At 37.0% G+C, this 20033-nt stretch overlaps 1 protein-coding gene across 1 annotated transcript in view; it reads right to left on the minus strand.

Moving 5' to 3' along the window:
• Positions 1-20033, minus strand: part of LOC107038111 (neural-cadherin) — a 184098-nt gene that overhangs the window by 11540 nt on the left and 152525 nt on the right. Inside the window, exons 16-28 of the mRNA XM_029126109.1 lie at positions 16459-16602; positions 13853-13968; positions 13500-13664; positions 11467-11604; positions 11104-11290; positions 7842-8075; positions 7527-7699; positions 7118-7267; positions 6718-7023; positions 5963-6445; positions 3670-4481; positions 1873-2078; positions 1634-1776 (exon numbers count right to left, since the gene is read on the minus strand). Of these exons, the coding sequence (XP_028981942.1) occupies positions 1634-1776; positions 1873-2078; positions 3670-4481; positions 5963-6445; positions 6718-7023; positions 7118-7267; positions 7527-7699; positions 7842-8075; positions 11104-11290; positions 11467-11604; positions 13500-13664; positions 13853-13968; positions 16459-16602 (3257 nt within the window). The remainder of the gene's footprint in view (positions 1-1633; positions 1777-1872; positions 2079-3669; positions 4482-5962; positions 6446-6717; positions 7024-7117; positions 7268-7526; positions 7700-7841; positions 8076-11103; positions 11291-11466; positions 11605-13499; positions 13665-13852; positions 13969-16458; positions 16603-20033) is intronic.

Genomic DNA, 20033 nt, shown 5'->3' on the forward strand with positions numbered 1-20033 from the left:
TTAGGCGAAAGTCGACTTTCCCTCTGGAAAAACAGAAAATCTGACTCTTTGGCTCGGGGTGAAAAAAAAAATTTTATTTCGACTTTTGTCGCGCCTTCGGGGGTTTCATTGGCATCAGAATTGTTAGAAAATACAGAATCAACTTTCACTTGGCGAAAAAATTCAATTTTGGCGAAAATCGACTTTCACCCTTGACCCACGTGAAAATGAAAAATTTTTTTTCCCCTTTTCTGTCACCTCCGAGGGTTTCATTGGCATCAGGGGGTCAATAAATACAGAATCAACGTTCACTATTTTTTATTTAAACACCGCCTGCAAACGGGGAGATGAGGGTGGCTAAAATATATTCTGCAACCCTGTCTCCTCGTTGGCTACAAATTTCAACCCTCCGCATACATGCCTTCCCCTTCACCCGCTCGTAAAATCACGCGTTCTCGGTAGCATCGAGGAGGACTTCTCAGGACCGAAAAGAACTGAGGATTCGAAAGGTCTCTGGAAAAGTACGTCGCAGAACTGATTAGGACTTACCAGGTCCATCTAGGTCTGGAGAGATCTTGAAAGACCTGTGTACGTCCAATCAGAACCAAATCCTCGACTCGGGATGCAGAGAAAAAAATAGCATTGAATGCGGTATATAATATTCTGGAATCAGGAATATGTGTATTTCTGAATCCGGTATATCATATGCTGGATTTCGGAAGAATATTCCATTATCCGGGATACTTCACTCTCAATTCTGGAATGAGATTCCGAACTCCGAAATATTTAATTCTCGATTCCAGAACAATAATTCGGTATCCGACATATTTTATCCTCAATTCCGGATTAATATTCCGGAGACTTCCTCGCATTGAAATATTGTACGTTGCGTCTATAAGAGATGGCATGTACTGACGACGCGCCGTCCGAATTTACGTGAGATCGGGCAATAATCACGAGGACCACTCAGGGAAGTATTTTCCTACGTTCTTTCTCCGTGGATTCGCCCTTTCGGCTGGCAATTTGGGGTTTTGCGAATTATTAGTGGGTTTCAAGGGGCAATTGGTCGTATTTTGGAACATTCTTTTGGGATTTGAATTATTATTGCCACCAGCAACCTCCTGAACAGTTTGAAGTTGCTGGGAGGCCATTGAGCTCCTCACTCTGAGGACTCCTCCGAGTCTCTACACGAGGGGGAGGTTTGGGAAGCCCCAAACATGCACTTCGTCACAATATAATTGTGTCACTTTTTTATTTTCGTTTCCATTCCTTTTTCCTCTTCTCTTCGAGTCACCAATTTGACGTATACTATCATGCAGAGAATGAATTTACGCCAATATACACTGAGAATCCATTTGAAAATTATATGTACCGGGTACCGCAATGGTATTCCGGAATTGAGCATAAAATATTGCGAATTTCGGAATATTATTCTGGACTCCGTAATATTTTTTCCGTATGTGTCACTGCCCGATCTGTATGTGTTGAATAAATTATGTGTTGAATTGATGTGTTATGTTGAATTTGCATAGTGGCTAATAGTCACCAATGAAAGGGATTATTGTTTTTTCCCATTAAAAATAGATGTGATCAATTCCACTACGAGACCTGCTTCACTTAAGACTCTATTGGTGAAGAAGAAATTTATCCTCACCTCTGTAGTCCAAAAAATATCTAATCGATGCCACTCCCCATCATCCAACGGCCTCTTGGTCTTCACCTTGAGCTCCAAAGTACCAGAACCAAAATCAATCAGCAACCTCGGAACACCCCGATCCAACTCCACAGATATAAAATCTAAAACCACCAATGAAAAATGACCGAATAATTCCAAACCCCAACGTACATTAACCAACTCCCCATTTCCCCCAAAGTTATCAACTGTTTACTAACCAGAAACCATAATTTCATCAGGCTCTGGTGGTACAATGGGTCCATTGTAGAGTAACAAACCGTCGGGTCTTCGTGTGATAAACTCAAAACTAAGATGGCTATTGTCACACATCTCTAGGGCCGGATACCAAGCCCATCCAGTGCCTTTGAAACTTCTGGTAGTCTGTTGACATCTGGGTCCATTGTAACCCGCTGGGCATTGGCACCTGCAAGGGAATATTTGATGTGTTAAATCAAACATTTAACTGTCCAACAAATTTACCTCAGAAATAAGTGCCACCAATAAAAGAAAAGTTGTGCAGTATTTTATTTGCTTTATTTTTATTTTCGCATTTGGGAAACATCCGCATTGCACACATGAAAAACGTTCATAGAAAAACGTTGTGAATTCGCTAGATAATTCTATTGGGTTTCTATGAAAATGTTCAACAGAAAAAGTCAATAGAATTTAATTTTTCAATACAAGTTATTTTATTGAGATATTTTCTGTAGAATTTCCTCGGCTCGCATTTTCCAAGTTTTTTGTTTGATTTTCTGGATGAAAAGAAAAGAAAAACAGAACGAGAAAAACTTGGAAAATTTAAGCCGAGGAATTTCTATAGAAAATATCTCAACAGAATCGTTGAAAAACTAGCAGAAAGTTCAACAGAAATCCAATAGAATTGTCTAGCGATGTCGCTAGGTTGTTCTATTAAATTTTTTCGTGCGTGTGCAGGGGGAAAATTAAAAATACATAGCTTTAATAATAAGTAAAGTCAGATTTTTTAAAACATATACATTTGTTTGCGTCACTGAATTGTTGAATATGGAGAAGATCATTACTAAAGTTAAGGGACATTAAGGGACGTACAAACCCTGGAGATAATCAGGTACAGAAACTAATAAATTTTGCGAAGTGCGAAATGAAGTTTCCAGTAAATCTATATGAGGCCTAGCTGCTAGGCAAATTAAAGTGAATTTGTATAAAGTTTTTGCTTCTATAAAAGTTGGTATTGAAGCTTATATTACTAAGAGATCCATAAATTGGGGAAAGTTACAAAACGAAGACGTGCGTTGATTGTGAGCTAAAGGACAATTTAAAACGAGATGTTCAATAGTATCGAATTCGAGATTACAGTAACTGCATATCTTATTCGGTAACTTGTGCTCAATCTCACTGAGATTCGATGACTTCCAATGGATGAAAAATTATAAAACTATATGAGATTAAAGCTATACAAGGATAGCCATCAATATTAAAGGAATTTGTGACTTACATTGATAAAGGTTTCAATATTCTCATGAAAATATAGAAATAGTATGATATCACTAATTTAAATTTGCGATTGATGATGAATTAAATATTTGATAATATGGAACTGTGAATTTTCCATTAAGTAAATACTTCTAATTTCTTAAAAGGGATTACCAATGGTCCAAATAATTGAAAATCTTGCTACCTAAATTATTGATTACTAAAATAGTCCGGAATCTGAATATTTAAATTGATGATTACTAAAATAATCAAAAATTGAAGAATGATATTGACTAAAAGACATCTTCAAAATTTAACAGTAATTATGATTTATGAACATGGCTATCCCTGAAGCTACTATTGACGTTCGTAAGATGTTGGTCCGATTGCATTATCTGCAAGTTTCCGAAGTATTCAATTCTGAAAACAATCACGCATTTTCGCACCGGTCCACACGACGTACAGACGCCGTACTTGAGAGCTTAAATATCACTTTATCATTGTCGACGGAAGTAACAACTAAAGTCACTTGCTCCTCTTAATTCGCCCAATATTTGACTTACGTTAATCCAAATCGTCCCTCGATGCACCTACCCCCATTGTAACACGGACTCGTCCGACACGACTCAGTTGTACTGAAGTTTCTCGCACCACAAGTGCACTGTGCAATCACATCAACACGAACTCCAACTAGTGCAGTCTTATTAGCATTCACCATGTACGGTAAATTATTAATATCGAGAGTATTAGTACAACTTCCTTGGCACATATGATTCTCGTACAGACACTCATCGATCCCCACCATTGTGATGTTGATTCCAACATCTCTCTCAATTTCCTCGCGATGCATGAGAACAATACCGTTTAATCTAACTGGCTTGTAATAAGGTGAACCGTGCGCTGCAAATCTTATGTCAGTCACTGGTGGATGCTTTCTTCTCATCTGTACACTAAACACATCAACATTGTCCCTATCAATGTCCAATAAATTAGCTAGTTTATCTCTAAACAGATCAGCCTTGCTTCGCGTCACTTTAGAATCCTTGTAATTCCACACGCGAATGAAATCCTCGTCGGATATTCCAGCTATGCGGATAGAGCCGGAGTTGAGTACAGCATCGTGGGGTATTGTTTTCACAGTTACAGTTACATTAGCTGGCACATCAGTCTGCGTGTGCTTTCTGTCATAAACTTTGAATCTCAGGTGATATTTGCCATCGTGGGTTCCTGATTTCATTGAAATCATCCCGGAATCCTCGTCTAGTTTGAATTGTGCGTGTTCAAGACCCTCCCAGTAGAATTTCTTATCTGGCAAGTCCCAGTCATCCAGATCATAAACATAAACACGACCTATTTCAGTGTCTGGAGATTGTCCCTGTAAAGAAGAGTTCACGTAAGTTTCCAATTTTTTTTTGTTAGTGTAACTACATCTCTCTATATTATAAAAATCCAAATCGACTTGTGGTGATGGAAATTTGGTACTAGAGATTAAGACTAAAATCGAGGATGGCAAGGATCAAAATAAGGGTCATGAGGGTCAAATAAAGGGTCATGACGGTCAGAATAAAGGTTACGAGGCTCCAAAGAAGGATCATGAGGGTCAGAATAAGGGTCGTGAGGGTTAATAGGATCAGAGTAAGGGCCATGAGAGACAGAATAAGTGTCACAACAGTCATATTAAGGGTTATGAGGGTCAAATTAAGGGTCATGATGGTCAGAATAAGCGTTACGATGGTCAAAAGAAGGCTCATGAGGATCAGAATAAGGACCATGGGGGTCAATAGGGTCAGAGTAAGGATCATGGGAGACAGAATAAGTGTCACGATCATATTAAGGGTTACAAGGGTCAAATTAAAGGTCATGACGGTCAGAATACGGATCACAAGGGCTTAAATAAACGTCAGGAAAGTTACAATAAGGGTCAGATTGAGGATCCAAATGAGGATTACAAGGGTCAGATTAAGGATCACAAAGATCAAATTAAGGCTCCAAATAAGGGTCATGGAGGTCATAAACTAAGGGCCACAAAGGTCTTCAAAATGAGAGTCTCAATATATTTCCCTATATTATAAAAATCCAAATCGACTTCTGGTGATGAAAATTAGGGTCACAAGGGTCAGATTAAGCGTCTGAGGGCCATAAGGTTAAGATTATGGGTCATGATGGGTATAATGAGGGTCAATATAGGATTCGTGAATGTGAAAATGTGAATAGGCGATTTTTAGATGGTGTTTGTACATATGTATATATATTGTGCACAAAGAGAAAAAACTATTTTTAACAAAAAAGGTTTCCTTGGTACAAAATTTGACAAAATTTTAATGACATTTCAATTGATGATAGTACTACGACGTGAAAATATACAAGAAGAGAATAGCGAAATAAGAATTAAAAAAGAGAACCCATTCGGAAGCAAATTGCCAATTTATTAGCAACAATAATTATCCTCATTGATAAAAAAAATGCAATTGCAGTAGTCAATTGCAGATGAGGAGCTATAATCGAGCGCGCAGCTTTGTCATTTTATTTCTCTTTTTGTTGAGGAATGTTTTCCGCATAAACAGGTGGAAAAATAATATTGGATCTGTGTGGAATGAGGAGGAAATTCGTGAATCAAAATGTTGTGAGAGAATCCCCGGCAATCCAATAAGAATATCTGGAATATTGGTTTTCTCGGTGAAACGTTCTTCATGCTTTCATATCGTCAAAGAGATGGTAATACTCTTTCTATTTCAATGGATTTTTCAGGAATAATATTTTTACGTTTTGATTTGTGGCGCATCGCGAGAAGTGAAACAATTGTTTTTCAGAATTGCTATGAATAGAATTCATTTGATTATTTGGAAGTCAACTTACCGCGTAATTGTACACAAAGATGTCTTTCGAGCCCGGCTGCATCTTGTTGTCATTAATGTCACCAATGACAACAGTCAGAGTACTTGTACCAGCCATCAGTGGGTTTCCCGAGTCTTTGATAATAATAGGTATTAAATATTCCTTCTGCTGTTCTCTGTCGAAAGTCCTCAGTGACGACACAATGGCCATTCCATCTCCATTAGCCCCTTTGTTATCACTCTCAACTTTGAAACTTGCTCTGATTATGTCATCTGCATTTGGATCCATGCGGAATGTGAAGGGTGGCCCATTGCTTCTTGACCTGTCGTCGTTGTCGGTTGCCAAAATTTCAACTACTCTCCTTGGTGTTGCAAATTCAGGGAGCACGGGTCTGTAATCCTTCAGGAATGTGGGTGGATTATCGTTAATGTCTTGTACGATGACGGTTAACGTTGCAGTGGCTGTTTTTGGCGGAATTCCATCGTCTATTGCGAGAATTTTTACCTGAAAATTATCTCGATCTTTAGGAACCACTTGGCTTCGAAGGATTTTATAGTCCAAGTTTAACGTTATTTCGATTTTCTCTAGATAAAAGTACATACAGAGAAACCTAAACGTAAATTACGTGTTCTAAGCCTAATTTGACGCGTATTTTACGATTTCGAAATCGTAAATTAAGTTGAAGTAATTTGGCTTCAACTCGAAGCGCAAAAACCGACTTCGTGAACATAATTTACGTTAATTTTTTTCTGTGTAGAAAAAAAGTGATAAATTACTTGATGTCGTGGTGTTTCCTCGCGGTCGAGACTTCGTTGAATAGTGACTGTGCCATTTTCGTTGATGTGAAACTGTCGTTTGCGGTCTGAACTCCGGTCTATAGCGTAAGACACTTTGCTCTTGCCGCCCTGATCCGGATCAGTGGCTCTAAATGTTTCTAAACTATTGCCAACGCTTGCGTCCTCAAGTACAGTTGTTTCAATGTTTGCTTTTTCAAATTGTGGCTGATTGTCGTTAATGTCCCTCAGCTTAACGACAACCCACGAGTAGGCCACATGGTACTTGTCATTATCATTGTCCTCACCCTTCAGGGATAACCAGAATGTTGATTAAACTTTGAAAATTTAATTTCACGCTTTATAAACTAGTTCAACAACTCAAAGTGCAGCAGTGTTTTACCTTGTCGTTGACTTGAATTCTGAATCGAAATCCATTACTCTGGAGTTGATCCTCAAAGTCTAATGGCTGTACGATTTTCAACGAGCCAGTGCCATCATTGTTTCTTACCATAGTGAACTTGTCTGCTCCAAATCCACTATTGTCAAGCACCTAAAAAACATCATGAATAGTAAGAGTCGAATCACACGCAAAAAAGGGAAGAAGTAACTTGGCCATTTGCATCAAGCACGAATGCACCTAAAGTGAAGGGAAGATAAGGAAAAAGAACATCAAAGTAGATAAAAAAAAACGACAAAAGAAAAACTAGGAAGCAGTACTTTTTTTCCACTCGTTTTCGCCTTATTTTTCACAGCTTATCGTCCAGAAGTACGAAAAGAGAAATTTTATTCGCGTCTAACTTTTTCCATACCTTGTACTGAAATTTGTTGGTCTCGTCGTCGTCATGTACAGTGACTGTGAGAATCGGCATTTCCGGTAGAGTCGTTCCCTCAGTTTCATCCACTTCTGTGAACCACTCGTCCTTGGTGAATTGTGGTGGCATGTCATTTATATCTTTCACTCGTATCGATGCAGTACCCGTACCTGAAACACGATCACAACATAGAGGATCGTTGCCATGTTCTTTTTTACCGTTAACGATTCTTTTTTATCGTACCGTTGGTTTTAACGGTCATAGACATCATGGAAAATTTATGAAGGTATCGTAAAAAATTGATATACGCACCCTTTAACGATCCACCATCCACTGCGACTATCTGTATGGAATAATCTGGTGTTCGCTCTCTGTCGAGACAACAGACTGCGGTTTTTATGACACCTGTTTCTTGCTCGATTTCGAAAATCGGGGAGCCCGTCTCCTCTTCGATTACGTTCTTCTCGATTGAGTAGATTAGCTTGGCATTTGTTCCCTCGCTTGGGTCGTCGTAGTCGATGGCGGTCATTGTCATTACCAACATTCCTGTTTGTAGGATTAAATGAATTAATTCAAGCTATTTGGATTGAGGGGAGACCGCACTGAAATTTCTCAACCCCTGGGATCTTAATCTATCGTGTTGGGGAGGTACTACTTTAGGTTTAATGGAAAAAATAAGAAAAAATTAAGTTTTAGTTTTTTAATTATCAGAAAGATGCTTTAGAGGAGAAAAATCTTTAGAAGTGTCTTTATGATGCAATTTTCAACCGATTGACCCGAATTTTGCGTCACATAATCTAAACATTTTTTGAGTTTGTAGAATTTTTTTTTAATTTGCTGAACTCGAAAATCTTGAAAAGATAAGAGTTAAATACTCCTATCTGTTTTAAAAAATATGATGCGAAAAATCGGGAAAAATTCATACCTTAATTATTTATTATATAATCTAATTTAAACAATTATTCAGATTTTTTCGCCTTCAACAATTTCGAGAGAAAAACCCCAAAAATCAAGGAATGAAGATTTTTAAAAAGCCTCATTTAATTATATTTTTGCATATGTACTGTATGAGTACACTAAAATTTAAGTTTATCGATTGAGAATTGCGTCACAAAGATTCTTCAATAAAAAAAAATTTACTTTTAAAGATTCCGTCAATAAAAAAAATTGAAACCTAATTTTTTATTTTTATTTAAAATTAAAACTGAAGTAATAAACACATCAGCACTCCATTGCTATCTCCCCTTAACTGCACCGATGTGAATTTTGTATTGAAGTGGAACACAGGGAAAAGAATAGATTTCTAGAATTAAAAGAGCTCTTGGTTCAAACATGTTCCAGATTGATGAAGTGAAGGCCTAGAAGATTGAAGAAAATTGCAAGATGTTTCAGAGAGAATGATGAATTCCCCAAGCGCTCGACTGAGTTATTTTGAAAATTACTCATTACTATCCGGAACATCTTTCCATTGGCTTCAATATTCTTCTACCGCATCAATCGAGAAAAATGTGGGAAGACCTTTTCATCAGGTACAAGGGATCCTTTTTATAATTCCTCTCACATCACTTCTTATCAGAGTGATGAGAGTGGTAAAAGAACCAGTTCCCAGATATGTTCAAAGAACTGAAGTTGGAGGGGAATCGACAAATATCCTTTCACTACATCTCCATAAAATACACTGAGAGAAAAATTTCCAAATGTGTAGACCACATTTACTTGAGAGATGTAAATTATTTTCAACGCCTTAAACCTCAGAAGGTTTGCGCTTCACGGATCTCGAATAAATTCTCATTTATCACTATCGTTCGCGTTATATCATGAATATATTATATATTGAAACATTGGAAGTGCATAACAAGGTAGAAATATTGGATGCCCATGGAAACTACGGACTTGAATGAAATTAACCCCATTTTATTCTCCAAATAAACTATTTCCCCTCTCACTCCACTTCCCCATAAAACATTTCGCCATTCCCAAGACGATTTTCCCCTCAAAAAAGTACTAAACCGAAGAAATGTCTCACCGTCAACGCAAAAACTACAATTTTTTTGAAAAATGTAAATTCCCAATTCCCCGGAATGAACATATTTTTTATCTACTCATCTTTGTGTTAAGTATGAAATACTCTTCTCGCTACTAAAAAATAAGATAAAAGCGTTCAAAGCGCCTCATAATAATTCATAATTACGCGACCGTGGAAATTACGCATTCGAATGAAATAAAACTCTTTATTACGAACTCTATGAATAATTTCATGTACTTTATTCAAATGAAGTTTATTTAATGCAAACAAACTATTTTTCCTCTCTCTCCGATCTCCCACAAAAATTCTCACCATTCCCAAGACGATTCCCCCCTCAAAAAAGTTCTGAACAGAAGAAACTCCACTCCCCGTCAGCGCAAAAACTACGATTACCTTCCAGAATTTCCAATTCTCCGAAATCAACATATTTTTTTCAACTTATTTTTGCGATAAGTACACTGAGAGAAAAATTTCCTAATATGTAGACCATATATACTCAAATTTAACTACGACGAAGTGACATGAAATTTCTGTATATCTCTCCATTGACGAATCAGTTAATTTCTTGAATATTCAAGTAATTCTCAATTTTCAGGTCCATACGGCACTGAATAACATTGAAAATTTCAAAAATTCAAGCGACTTTTCTGAATTCTCAATTTATTGAAAATTGTATTCCATGTGATGTTCAATTTTCACGATGAGTTTGAAAATTCAAGCTTTCATTGAAAAATCAATGATTGTTGAATGTGAAAAATCTAACTTTCTTTAATTTTTAAGATGAATGAGAAATTTAGCGAACGCTTTCATTTGAAATTTAATTCGACCTCACAACATCAAAAATTCAGATGACGTTGACTGAAATTTCAAGAAATTTCTAACAGTGTGTGGTTTTTATTTATATCCTCTGCTTAGTAATTATTAGTATTGCTAATGGTGACGGCATAATGCACTGAAAAACTTTAAAAATTACCTAATGAAGGAGGTTTTTAAATAAATTTATACGAGCGGTTGAAAATTTTCAAAAATAAAATAATTATAATAATTATAATAAAATAATTAAAATACATCACGATGAGTTTGGAAATTCAAGCTTTCACTGAAAAATCAAGGATTCTTAGACACGAAAACCCCAATTTTCTTGAATTTTCAAGACGAATAAGAAATTTTGTGAACGCTTTCACCTGAAATTGAATTCAATCTCATACTATCGCAAATTTAGATGACGGCGACTGCAATTTCAAGAAATTTCTAACAGTGTATCGAAACATTGGAAGTGTATAACAAAAATCATGAAAACAATGAATACTTGAAGATAGACGATTCTTCCACGCGATTTGAGTGAGTTCATTTGCGACGAAATCATACTTGAAAGCAAGAATATTTTAGAGCACGAGACATTTCTCGAGCCCCATGAGTTCAGATATCTGTGAGAATTAACCGATTGAAGGAAAATTGCTTGTCTCAAGTAAATACGGTCCAGGCATTAGAATTTTTTCTCACTGCAGTATCCATCAATCTCAGAATTTGTACAATATGAATAATGACCTGATGTGCCATTCTCCGTGACATTTCCATGATAAACACCCTGCGGGAAGATGGGTGCATTATCGTTGATGTCCTTGAGATTTACTTGGACATCAGCATAACCAACGAGACCCTCGCCACCCTCGTCTTGAGCAAACACCGTAAATCTCCACTGGGGTCTGCCATTGGGTTGATCTCTGTCCAGTGGCTGGAAGAACCATTAATTCAATAATGTGAGGGACAATAAAAGAAAAACAATCGGAAAAGTAGAAAGAAGAAGAAGTACTTTGGGAACTTTTGAAACAACAGATGGCACTCAGAACAAGGAGAATAAATAACTCGGCAAGTTGGAGGAAGGGAGATTGGGAAAATCGATGTGTTTACCTTCAAAACATAAATTTCCCCAGTTGTACGATTTATATCGAACTTGCTGTTTGCCGGATTGTTGGGATCAATTCCCTGACCGGTCAGGAAGTAAACAATATTCTGGGGCCTGTCCTTATCGCCGTCCGTTGCCAGTACCTGGATTGTAAACATTATTAAATTCACAAATTTCCCCAGATGCAACGAAACTTTGAGTTTTAGTTATTCCACAATTTGGTTTAATGATGAGATGAGATGAGTGTACCAAGGGAGTATAATTTCTGGGTAATTCTGCAAATGTAAGGAGTTTCTCAAACTTTGGAATATTTCTGATTTCAAATTGCTGCAATTGAGGGCTCAAGGTACCTTGAATGCTGGTATTAAAAATTCTCAACTGCTTTCTTTGATGTTCACTCGTGTAATAAGGGGAGTTTAAGTGGATAATTTCAGGGAAGTTTTAGTTTCTTTCAGAATACTCGTAATGCGCGATGAATTACTGGGCGCCTTCTGGATAATTGAGATGGCTTGCTACGGATTTGTCAATGATTAAAGACTGGGAGGGATTTCTTGGAGTTGATAGTAATTTGAACCTTTGGATGTTATCAACATTCTTGTAATTAGGCAAATGCTCCAATGTTGTAATGGACGTTGCGTTTATTGCGCAACTTTTTAGTGATTCGCTCATTCATTTAGATTGGTGTTTACGGAAGGACGAGTACTTGTAATAACTCAGGCTGTCAACGCTTTTCGTTAACAAGGAAAAACATTATCCTCGAATGTGATATTTAGAAATACACATATTCCTGACTCCAGAGTATTAGTATATTCTGGATTCCGAAATAATATTCCGGGGATACTTCATCCTCAATTCTGGAATCCGAAATATTTAATGCTCGATTCCAGAATAAAATTCCGGAATCCGGAATATTTTATCCTCAATTCCGGAATAATATTCTGGGGACTTCCTCGCATTGAAATATTGTACGTTGCGTCTATAAGAGACGGCATGTACTGACGACGCGCCGTCCGAATTTAAGTGAGATCGGGCAATAATCACGAGCAGCACTCAGGGAAATATTTTCATACTTTCTTTCTCCGCGGATTCGCCTTTTCGGCTGGCAATTGGGGGTTTTGCGAAGTACTAGTGGGTTTCAAGGGGCAATTGGTCGTACTTTGGGACATTCTGGGAGGCCATTGAGCTCCTCACTCTGAGGACTGCTCCGAGTCACTGCACGAGGTGGAGGTTTGGAAGGCCCCAAACTTGCACTTCATCACAATATAATTGTGTCACTTTTTTATTTTTGTTTCCATTCCTTTTTCCTCTTCGCTTTGAGTCACCAATTTGACGTATACAATTACCCAGATAATGAATTTATCCCAATATCGACTGAGAATCCATTTTATATGTTATATAAATATATCGGATTCCAGTATATTACATACCCACTTCGAGGATATTTTTTTTCCGTGAAGGACTAAAATAAGTAGCAAAACCATGAAGATGTACTAGAAAAATTTATCGAGTGAATTCGAATGTAATAACTTCTGGACAATAACGATAAATTGGTCATCATTTGGCTCTGTTCATACTCATATCCGGAGAAATTATGATTTCGGATGGAATAAAACTGTTTACTTCAAATTCTTCATGGAACAAATTTTTCGTTAGAAATAAATCAACTCGTATATTTATTTCAATGAAAATATTGCAACCATAAGATGCAAATAAGAAATCCTTATCTCGATTCAATCAACTTCTGTTTATTTTCGAACAAAGTATTCGTTTGCTGTGAATAAAAAAGCAAATACGATTCAGACCATTTGTTTGATTCAAATAAAGTTTATGTAACTCAAATGAAGAATTTCTCTGGCTGCAGAGAGGTGTTTTTCTACCCAAGAATGAAATACTGAATTGAAAGCTGGAGATAACAATAAAATAACTCGAGTTTCCCCTCATTTACCCAGTATTAAACTCCCCCAAAGTTCATCTCATCACCTAATGTACCCATTCCATCAAATTAAATTAAACTTTTCACGGTAAAACGATAACAAACCTGAAGAACACGTTTCGGCAAAGTTCTGTCATCCTCCTCAGTGATTTGTGTTCTGTAAGTTGGGCGTTCAAACACTGGTGGATTATCATTAACATCTTTAACATGAATAACGACTGTTGTGTAGTTCTCCTTGAGGTTGTCTGATGCTGTTAATTTGAGCTCGTACTGCGAATGAATGGAAAAAGTACATGAAATGAATGTCTCCGAGTCAGAGAACACGCCAGCAATTGATAACGACTGTTATTGGCATTTCTGTCGATTTAACTTCTCCTGTATTTTTTTCCATCAAATTGGCATGTGGAGGAAAATAATCGCGGTGTATAGATTTTTTCTTCCGCCTCGTTTGCACTTACCCGCTTCCTCGTTTCGTAATCCAGCGCACCCGCAACATAAATTGCCCCAGTCATGTTCTTCACCGCGAATGCACCACCTAGGTTACCGCTTGTGATCTCATATCGAATACGCGAGGCTGTCGGGAGTGAAATTTTAACAGTGAGTGATGAAATATTTCGGGGGGCGCAAATTATCGGGGAATGTGAAGATTCAATTTTATATTGGGGATGTCGTGGCACGTAGCGGAAAGTAATTAATGAAGTTTATTAATTTTGAACGTCTCTGATAATTCGATAAAATCATGAGAACATTCATTTACTACACACATGAAAAACCTAAACGTAAATTACGTTTTGCTAAACGTAATTTACGATTTAACGATTTTCTTACGCATAATTTGTGAAAAAAACATCGTGTTTTGCGCTTGAAATAGCTTTTTTCCACATTAGATCATGATTCATTTCAAATCAATTTTTGTCTATAGTATTAGGAACGTAATATAATGAGTAGAATCGATTTCTTTTCACATTGAGTTGTCTCGGCATATTTTGAAATTAACGGAGATAGCAAAATTAGATGGAGACCTTTTTTGTACGGAGAATGATAGCTATAAAAAAGTTCTTGTAGAAATTTTAGTCTAGTCGTTATATTCAGAAATAAGGTTAGGCGTAAATGATTCTTCTTTTGCTATGCACGAAATTTAACAAACACCGTTAATATCCTTAGAATAAAACTGATTGATCTTGAATTGAAATTATTTTTCTATTCCAGAAGCATTTTGGCACTTACCTATGGACTATTGAATAGATCTATCAACAACAACAGATGCATACCATTCTAATTTTTAATCAATTAATAATTAATTCAAACTCATGAACAACGATTTTTTGTGTGGAACGCAATTAGTTTGTCTCTCTCTTTTTTCAGGGGATTGGAGTGTTGATTCAATTATTCATATCTATTTTGATTATGCAACAGGATATCAAATCATCGCATTTCTATCGCTTCATTCAAATCTATTACGGATGTATTGCGGATAAGTAAATGTAAAATACGAAAAAAATCATCGTAATTTACGGTAACTTTAAGCGCAATTTACCGAATACGAAATAGTAAATTACGTTTATGGAATCGAAATTTACGTTTAGGTTTTTCTGTGTACAGGTTGAAATATTCTGTTGGGGGTTTGCATGAAATTTTATCATCACAATGTCTTTTCATCGCATGTGACATGTTTCGGATCTATTATTTTTTTAAATGAAAAAATACATACGCAGTATTTTCAACTCTACGTTCGTGATAGTAAAAAATGCCATACAAAACCTGAATGAAATAGTAAATCTGTAGGATTGAGCTATAAATCGTTCATTGCGGAGATATCCATCAAATTTTCGTGAATAAACAAACGAGATCGTAAATTCTGAATAAAACGCGAGGAATAAGGGGTATGCACTGCCTTATTAATTATTCAGAATTCAAATTGGTATATTCCGTCAAACATTTACATTAATCAATTTCATTTCAATTATTGGAATTAACTGCACGAATCTCATGAATAATGGTGAATAATATTGATTCGTCAAATACAAACGCAATCATCCACAACTCCACGGTTGTTGTTTTTGGAACAATCCGTGAATCAGAGATTTGAATTCCTGTTTAATTAAAGAGATTTCCATCGAAAATTTAATTCGTCAATTTCCGAAGCTAATTTCTGTATTCCTAATTCAGGAATTGTTTGTTTTTCAGTTTCCCACAGTTTGTAATCTTATTTACTCTTTCTTTTGATTCTATTAACTCTTGAATAAGAAATGAGAAAATGTCAATTCGAGAATTTTGATATTATAAATAATTTTAAAAAATAATTTTGATATTCTGCAGTGAATAATACAGATTTTCGTCAATTTTCTGTTAAATGAAGTGAGAAATCTAAAAAGAAAATGAATGAAAATCACTCGACCGTAAATTTTTTTTGTGCCGATAGGTATTTGTTGTTTTTTAGTTTTGAAAAAAATAGTAGTAAATTTATCTCTCGAAACGTTGTGGGTCAAAGGCAGATGTGATTTTTATTTGTATCCTCTGCCTAACAATTATTAGTATTGTTAATGGGAACAGCATGATGGCTTAATGAAGGGGGTTTTCAACTCTCAATCACTCGCTCAATGCGCACGGCGCCGGCCGTTTTTTTTTCTTTATATTTTTGCGTGTTTCTCGACGCTTGGAAATTCTGAAAAAATTAGAGTTCCTAGTTCAATCCTAAATTAAATGTTTAATAAATCCTTTATTAAACATTGACGTTGTCTGTTATTTCTCGGGAAATTTGTTTAGCTAAAAAAAGAGAAGAAACGTTGAACGGACAGAAAAACGGCGCCGCGCCGCCCGGTGCGAGTCAATCTCTGTCGACCCCTCGAGCGGCAGTGTTGCTATATTCACTGCAACACTTGAAATGCGCGCACAGCGTTAAGCGCCACGGTGGCAACAGCGCGCTCGGTGTAACCCGGCGGCGCTGCGCTAACCATGCGACGGATGAAGGCTGACCGCCGAATGCCAGTGATCGAGGGTTAAATAAATTTATATGAGCGGTATGAAATTTTCAAAAATGAAATAATTAAAATAAATCACTTACATTCGTCGTGATCCTTGGCGGTGACAGTGAGTACAGTGTGTTGAATGTCCTCATTCTCATCTACCTCAGCCTCGTAGAGGCTCTTGTCAAAGTAAGGTGGATTGTCGTTTTTGTCGGCGATTCCAATCCGAATGAATTTCGTCACTGCAACAGAAGAGGCAAAAAATCCATCATAAAACTTTTCAAAAAACAATAACAACTTCAAGTAGATTACCCCCTGACTCTTTTACTCTCTGATAATTACATATTCTCCGAGAACTTGACGCTAAAAAGTGTCAAGGGAGAAGTCTGGCCAAGTGGGAGCACAGGGTAGAGTCTCGTTAAGCCCAGTTACCCACCAAACTTCCCCCTGATAATTAATGGAGCGAACGAGCTACTGTCGAAGAGCGATACCAAAGGCGTCTACTTGAGTTTGTGAAACTTGGTTTAACAGATCCCATTGGGGAAAATTCTCCCCGAAATTCAATGAATGTAAAGGAGCGAATTGAGTAAGTAAAATCCCTCATCGCCGTTGGTCTTTGTCATTGAGAGATTCTATTTAATGATGTGAATTTAATTGGGCATTTCAGTCTCAAGTTCTAGTTGTACATCTAATGTTGACTTGCCGTTTGCCTTCTGGCAAGGTGATGTATCAACGGTACCCCTTGTGCCCCTCTATTTTACCTCAATTCGCCCTTTACCGCATCTCTCTGCCGAGGAAACGCAGATGTGCAGTTTAGAGATGTACTCGTGGGAGGTACGATAATTAAACCGAGTTTCACTGGGGTTCGCCTGTGTATATAAACGCTCAAATCCTGTTTGTGGAGTACATACTGTGTTCACCATTGATATATAGAGAATGTGGATGACTGGGTTCTTTCTGAGGTGGCTCATTAAGTCAATTTGGCCATTGTGTGTGGTGATATGGGGAGATTGCAATTAACCGGGCTGATCTCCAATGTTCACGTGGAGAGACACTTCTAATGGAAATTGAAGTGTAATTACACTGGGAGAAAAAATTGGTATGAATTTTCAAAAACTAAATTTCTTGCGATTGGAGGGCAAATACAATGTTAGAATATTTTTTAATATTAAGCAATACACGCACGAAAATTTTTATTAAAAAACCTATCGAATTCGTTGGAAAATTCTATTGAATTTCTATTAAACTTTCTATTAGTTTTTGGTTGATTCTATTGACATGTTCAATAGAAAACATTGAACAGAAAAAGTCAACAGAATTCGATTTTTCTATATAACTTATTCTTTTCATATATTTTCTGTAGAATTTACTTGACTCAAATTTTGTAATGTTTTTTCATTATATTTTTCTTTTCTTCTCATCAAGAAAATCAAACGAAAAAACTTGAGCCGGGGAAATTCTATAAAAAATATCTCAATAGAATAAGTTACATAGAAAAATTAAATTCTGTTGACTTTTTCTACTGAATATTTTCTATTGAACATTTCAATAGAATCGGCCAAAAACTATAATAGCACAGGTCAATAGAAATTCAATAGAATTTTCTAACGAATTCGATAGGTTTTTCTATTAAATTATGTCGTCCGTGTAGCTGCATTTGAATTCAAAAATATTTTGAAAATCTGAAAAAAATTAGAAATTTCAATTTTGGAGGAAGACTAATAGAATAATTTAAGAGTTGAATTTTTGAAAATAACGAGCATTTTCTGGAAATAATTTATAAACAATCAATTTTTCGTCGGAAAAATCATTTTTTCGGAATCGTAAAGTTTTGACTTCCACTTTGACATGTCACTAATTTCCAGGGACATGTCATTCGATTTATAAATCGATGGAAGTTTTAACCCGCAGTACCGCAATGTGTCAGTAGTTATTCAATAGCGAAGTGGCTGGATGCATGAACATCCTCAAATTCAATGGACGTAGACGTATTTTCACGAGAATCCCTTCTGCAGGGTTTACGAAAGGGAGAAGGTTTTTCGGGGAAATATTGCCGTCTTAGAATTTCGAGATGCTCTCAAAAAATGTCTGAGAGTGGAATTCACTTATCTCGTTCTACCACTTTCCTCTTCAATTGATTTCGGCTGCGTCACCGTGGAGGGGGGAAAGATGGCACAGAAGATTTTCAGGTATTTATGGCGTGGTCAGAGAAGGTCGAAAAAGTCAAGAAATTGATGATTTTTTTTATACATTGTTTGATTTCTTCAAAACCCCTATGCAAAATCCCAGATGACACTTTGGCCCCAGGTGAAAAAAAAATTTTCTTATTTCGACATTTCTGGCCCCTCCGAGTGTTTCATTGGCATTAGAGGGGCCAATAAATACAAAATCAACATTCACTTGGCGAAAAAATTCAATTTTGCCGAAATTCGACTTTCCCTATGAGGAAATGCAAGATCTGATCGTTGACCCAGTGAAAAAAAATTTTTTTTTCCGTTTTTTCCGTCGCCTCCGTGGGTTTCATTGGCATCAGGAAGGTCAATAAATACAGAATCAACGTTCACTATTTTTTATTTAAACACCGCATGCAAAGGTAGAGATGAGGGTGATTAAAATATATTCTGCAACCCTCTCTCCTTGTTAGGTACAAATTTCAACCCTCCGCATACATGCCTTCCCCCTCCACCCCCTTGTGAAATCCCAAGGTCTAGGTAGTATAGAGGAGGACTTCTCAGGGCCGAAAAGAACTCAGGATTCGAAAGGTCTCCGAAAACTACGTCGGAGAACTGATTAGGACTTACGAGGTCAATCTAGGTCTGGAAAGATCTTGAAAGTCAGCGACAATTTTCTTCTCTTCAACTTAAGCCCAGAAAGTACTCAAATGTTACCAAAAATCCGTTCTCTCTTTTTGAATTGAATTGTGGATAAAATTCTTATTGAATTACAATAAATGTTCCACGCGGTGGAGCACAGATTCCGTAACAATATATTTCCATATAAAGCCATTTCACAAAACTCCCATCTTTTACGGATAGGACTCCTTTCTTGGAAGAAGGAGCCGAGACATTCAAGCGGAATTGACTTTTCCCATCGCCCCCGACACTTCTGATGCATTTCGGTACATACATCCTCCCAAACGAACAAAGTCGACGTCAACACTAGCACCGCTCACCGATCCGCGCAATTTCGGTCAACTCGTTCGACCCCTGATCATTCCATTCTCCATTTTCACCTGCCGCCATCAACTCTATTTACCCCCACTGTTGTCTCCCCCCCGTACAATCTCGCAACATTGCTAACCGCCCTGTCTCATTCCAATCTCAGGTTCTTAGTCGTTCACAGTGTGGTGTCCAAAGTTGGAAACTAGAGGACACGATTCATCGAGCACCAAAGCCACCCCGTTGTGGAGTAATTGCCCATCTCTCACTTCTCGTTGTTGTTCCCCTTTCACGTCGATGGCATGATATTGGTTTCATGCCACCGTGAAGCAGAGGCCAAGTTATATTGGAGTTGAATGATAAAAAAATGAATCAAGTGGTATTGGCAGCACAACTTTTTATGAAACTCGTGCAATCCATAGGGATATTGATATCACATTAAGGAGAAGTCGTTAGAGGCATTTGTATCTCTCATTCCATACCAAGTTTTATGAGTTTCCTGGCCGGGGGGGGGG

Source organism: Diachasma alloeum, unplaced genomic scaffold (genome assembly GCF_001412515.2).
Source record: "Diachasma alloeum isolate Michigan unplaced genomic scaffold, Dall2.0 Dall_scaffold_00277, whole genome shotgun sequence".
NCBI lineage: Eukaryota > Metazoa > Arthropoda > Insecta > Hymenoptera > Braconidae > Diachasma > Diachasma alloeum.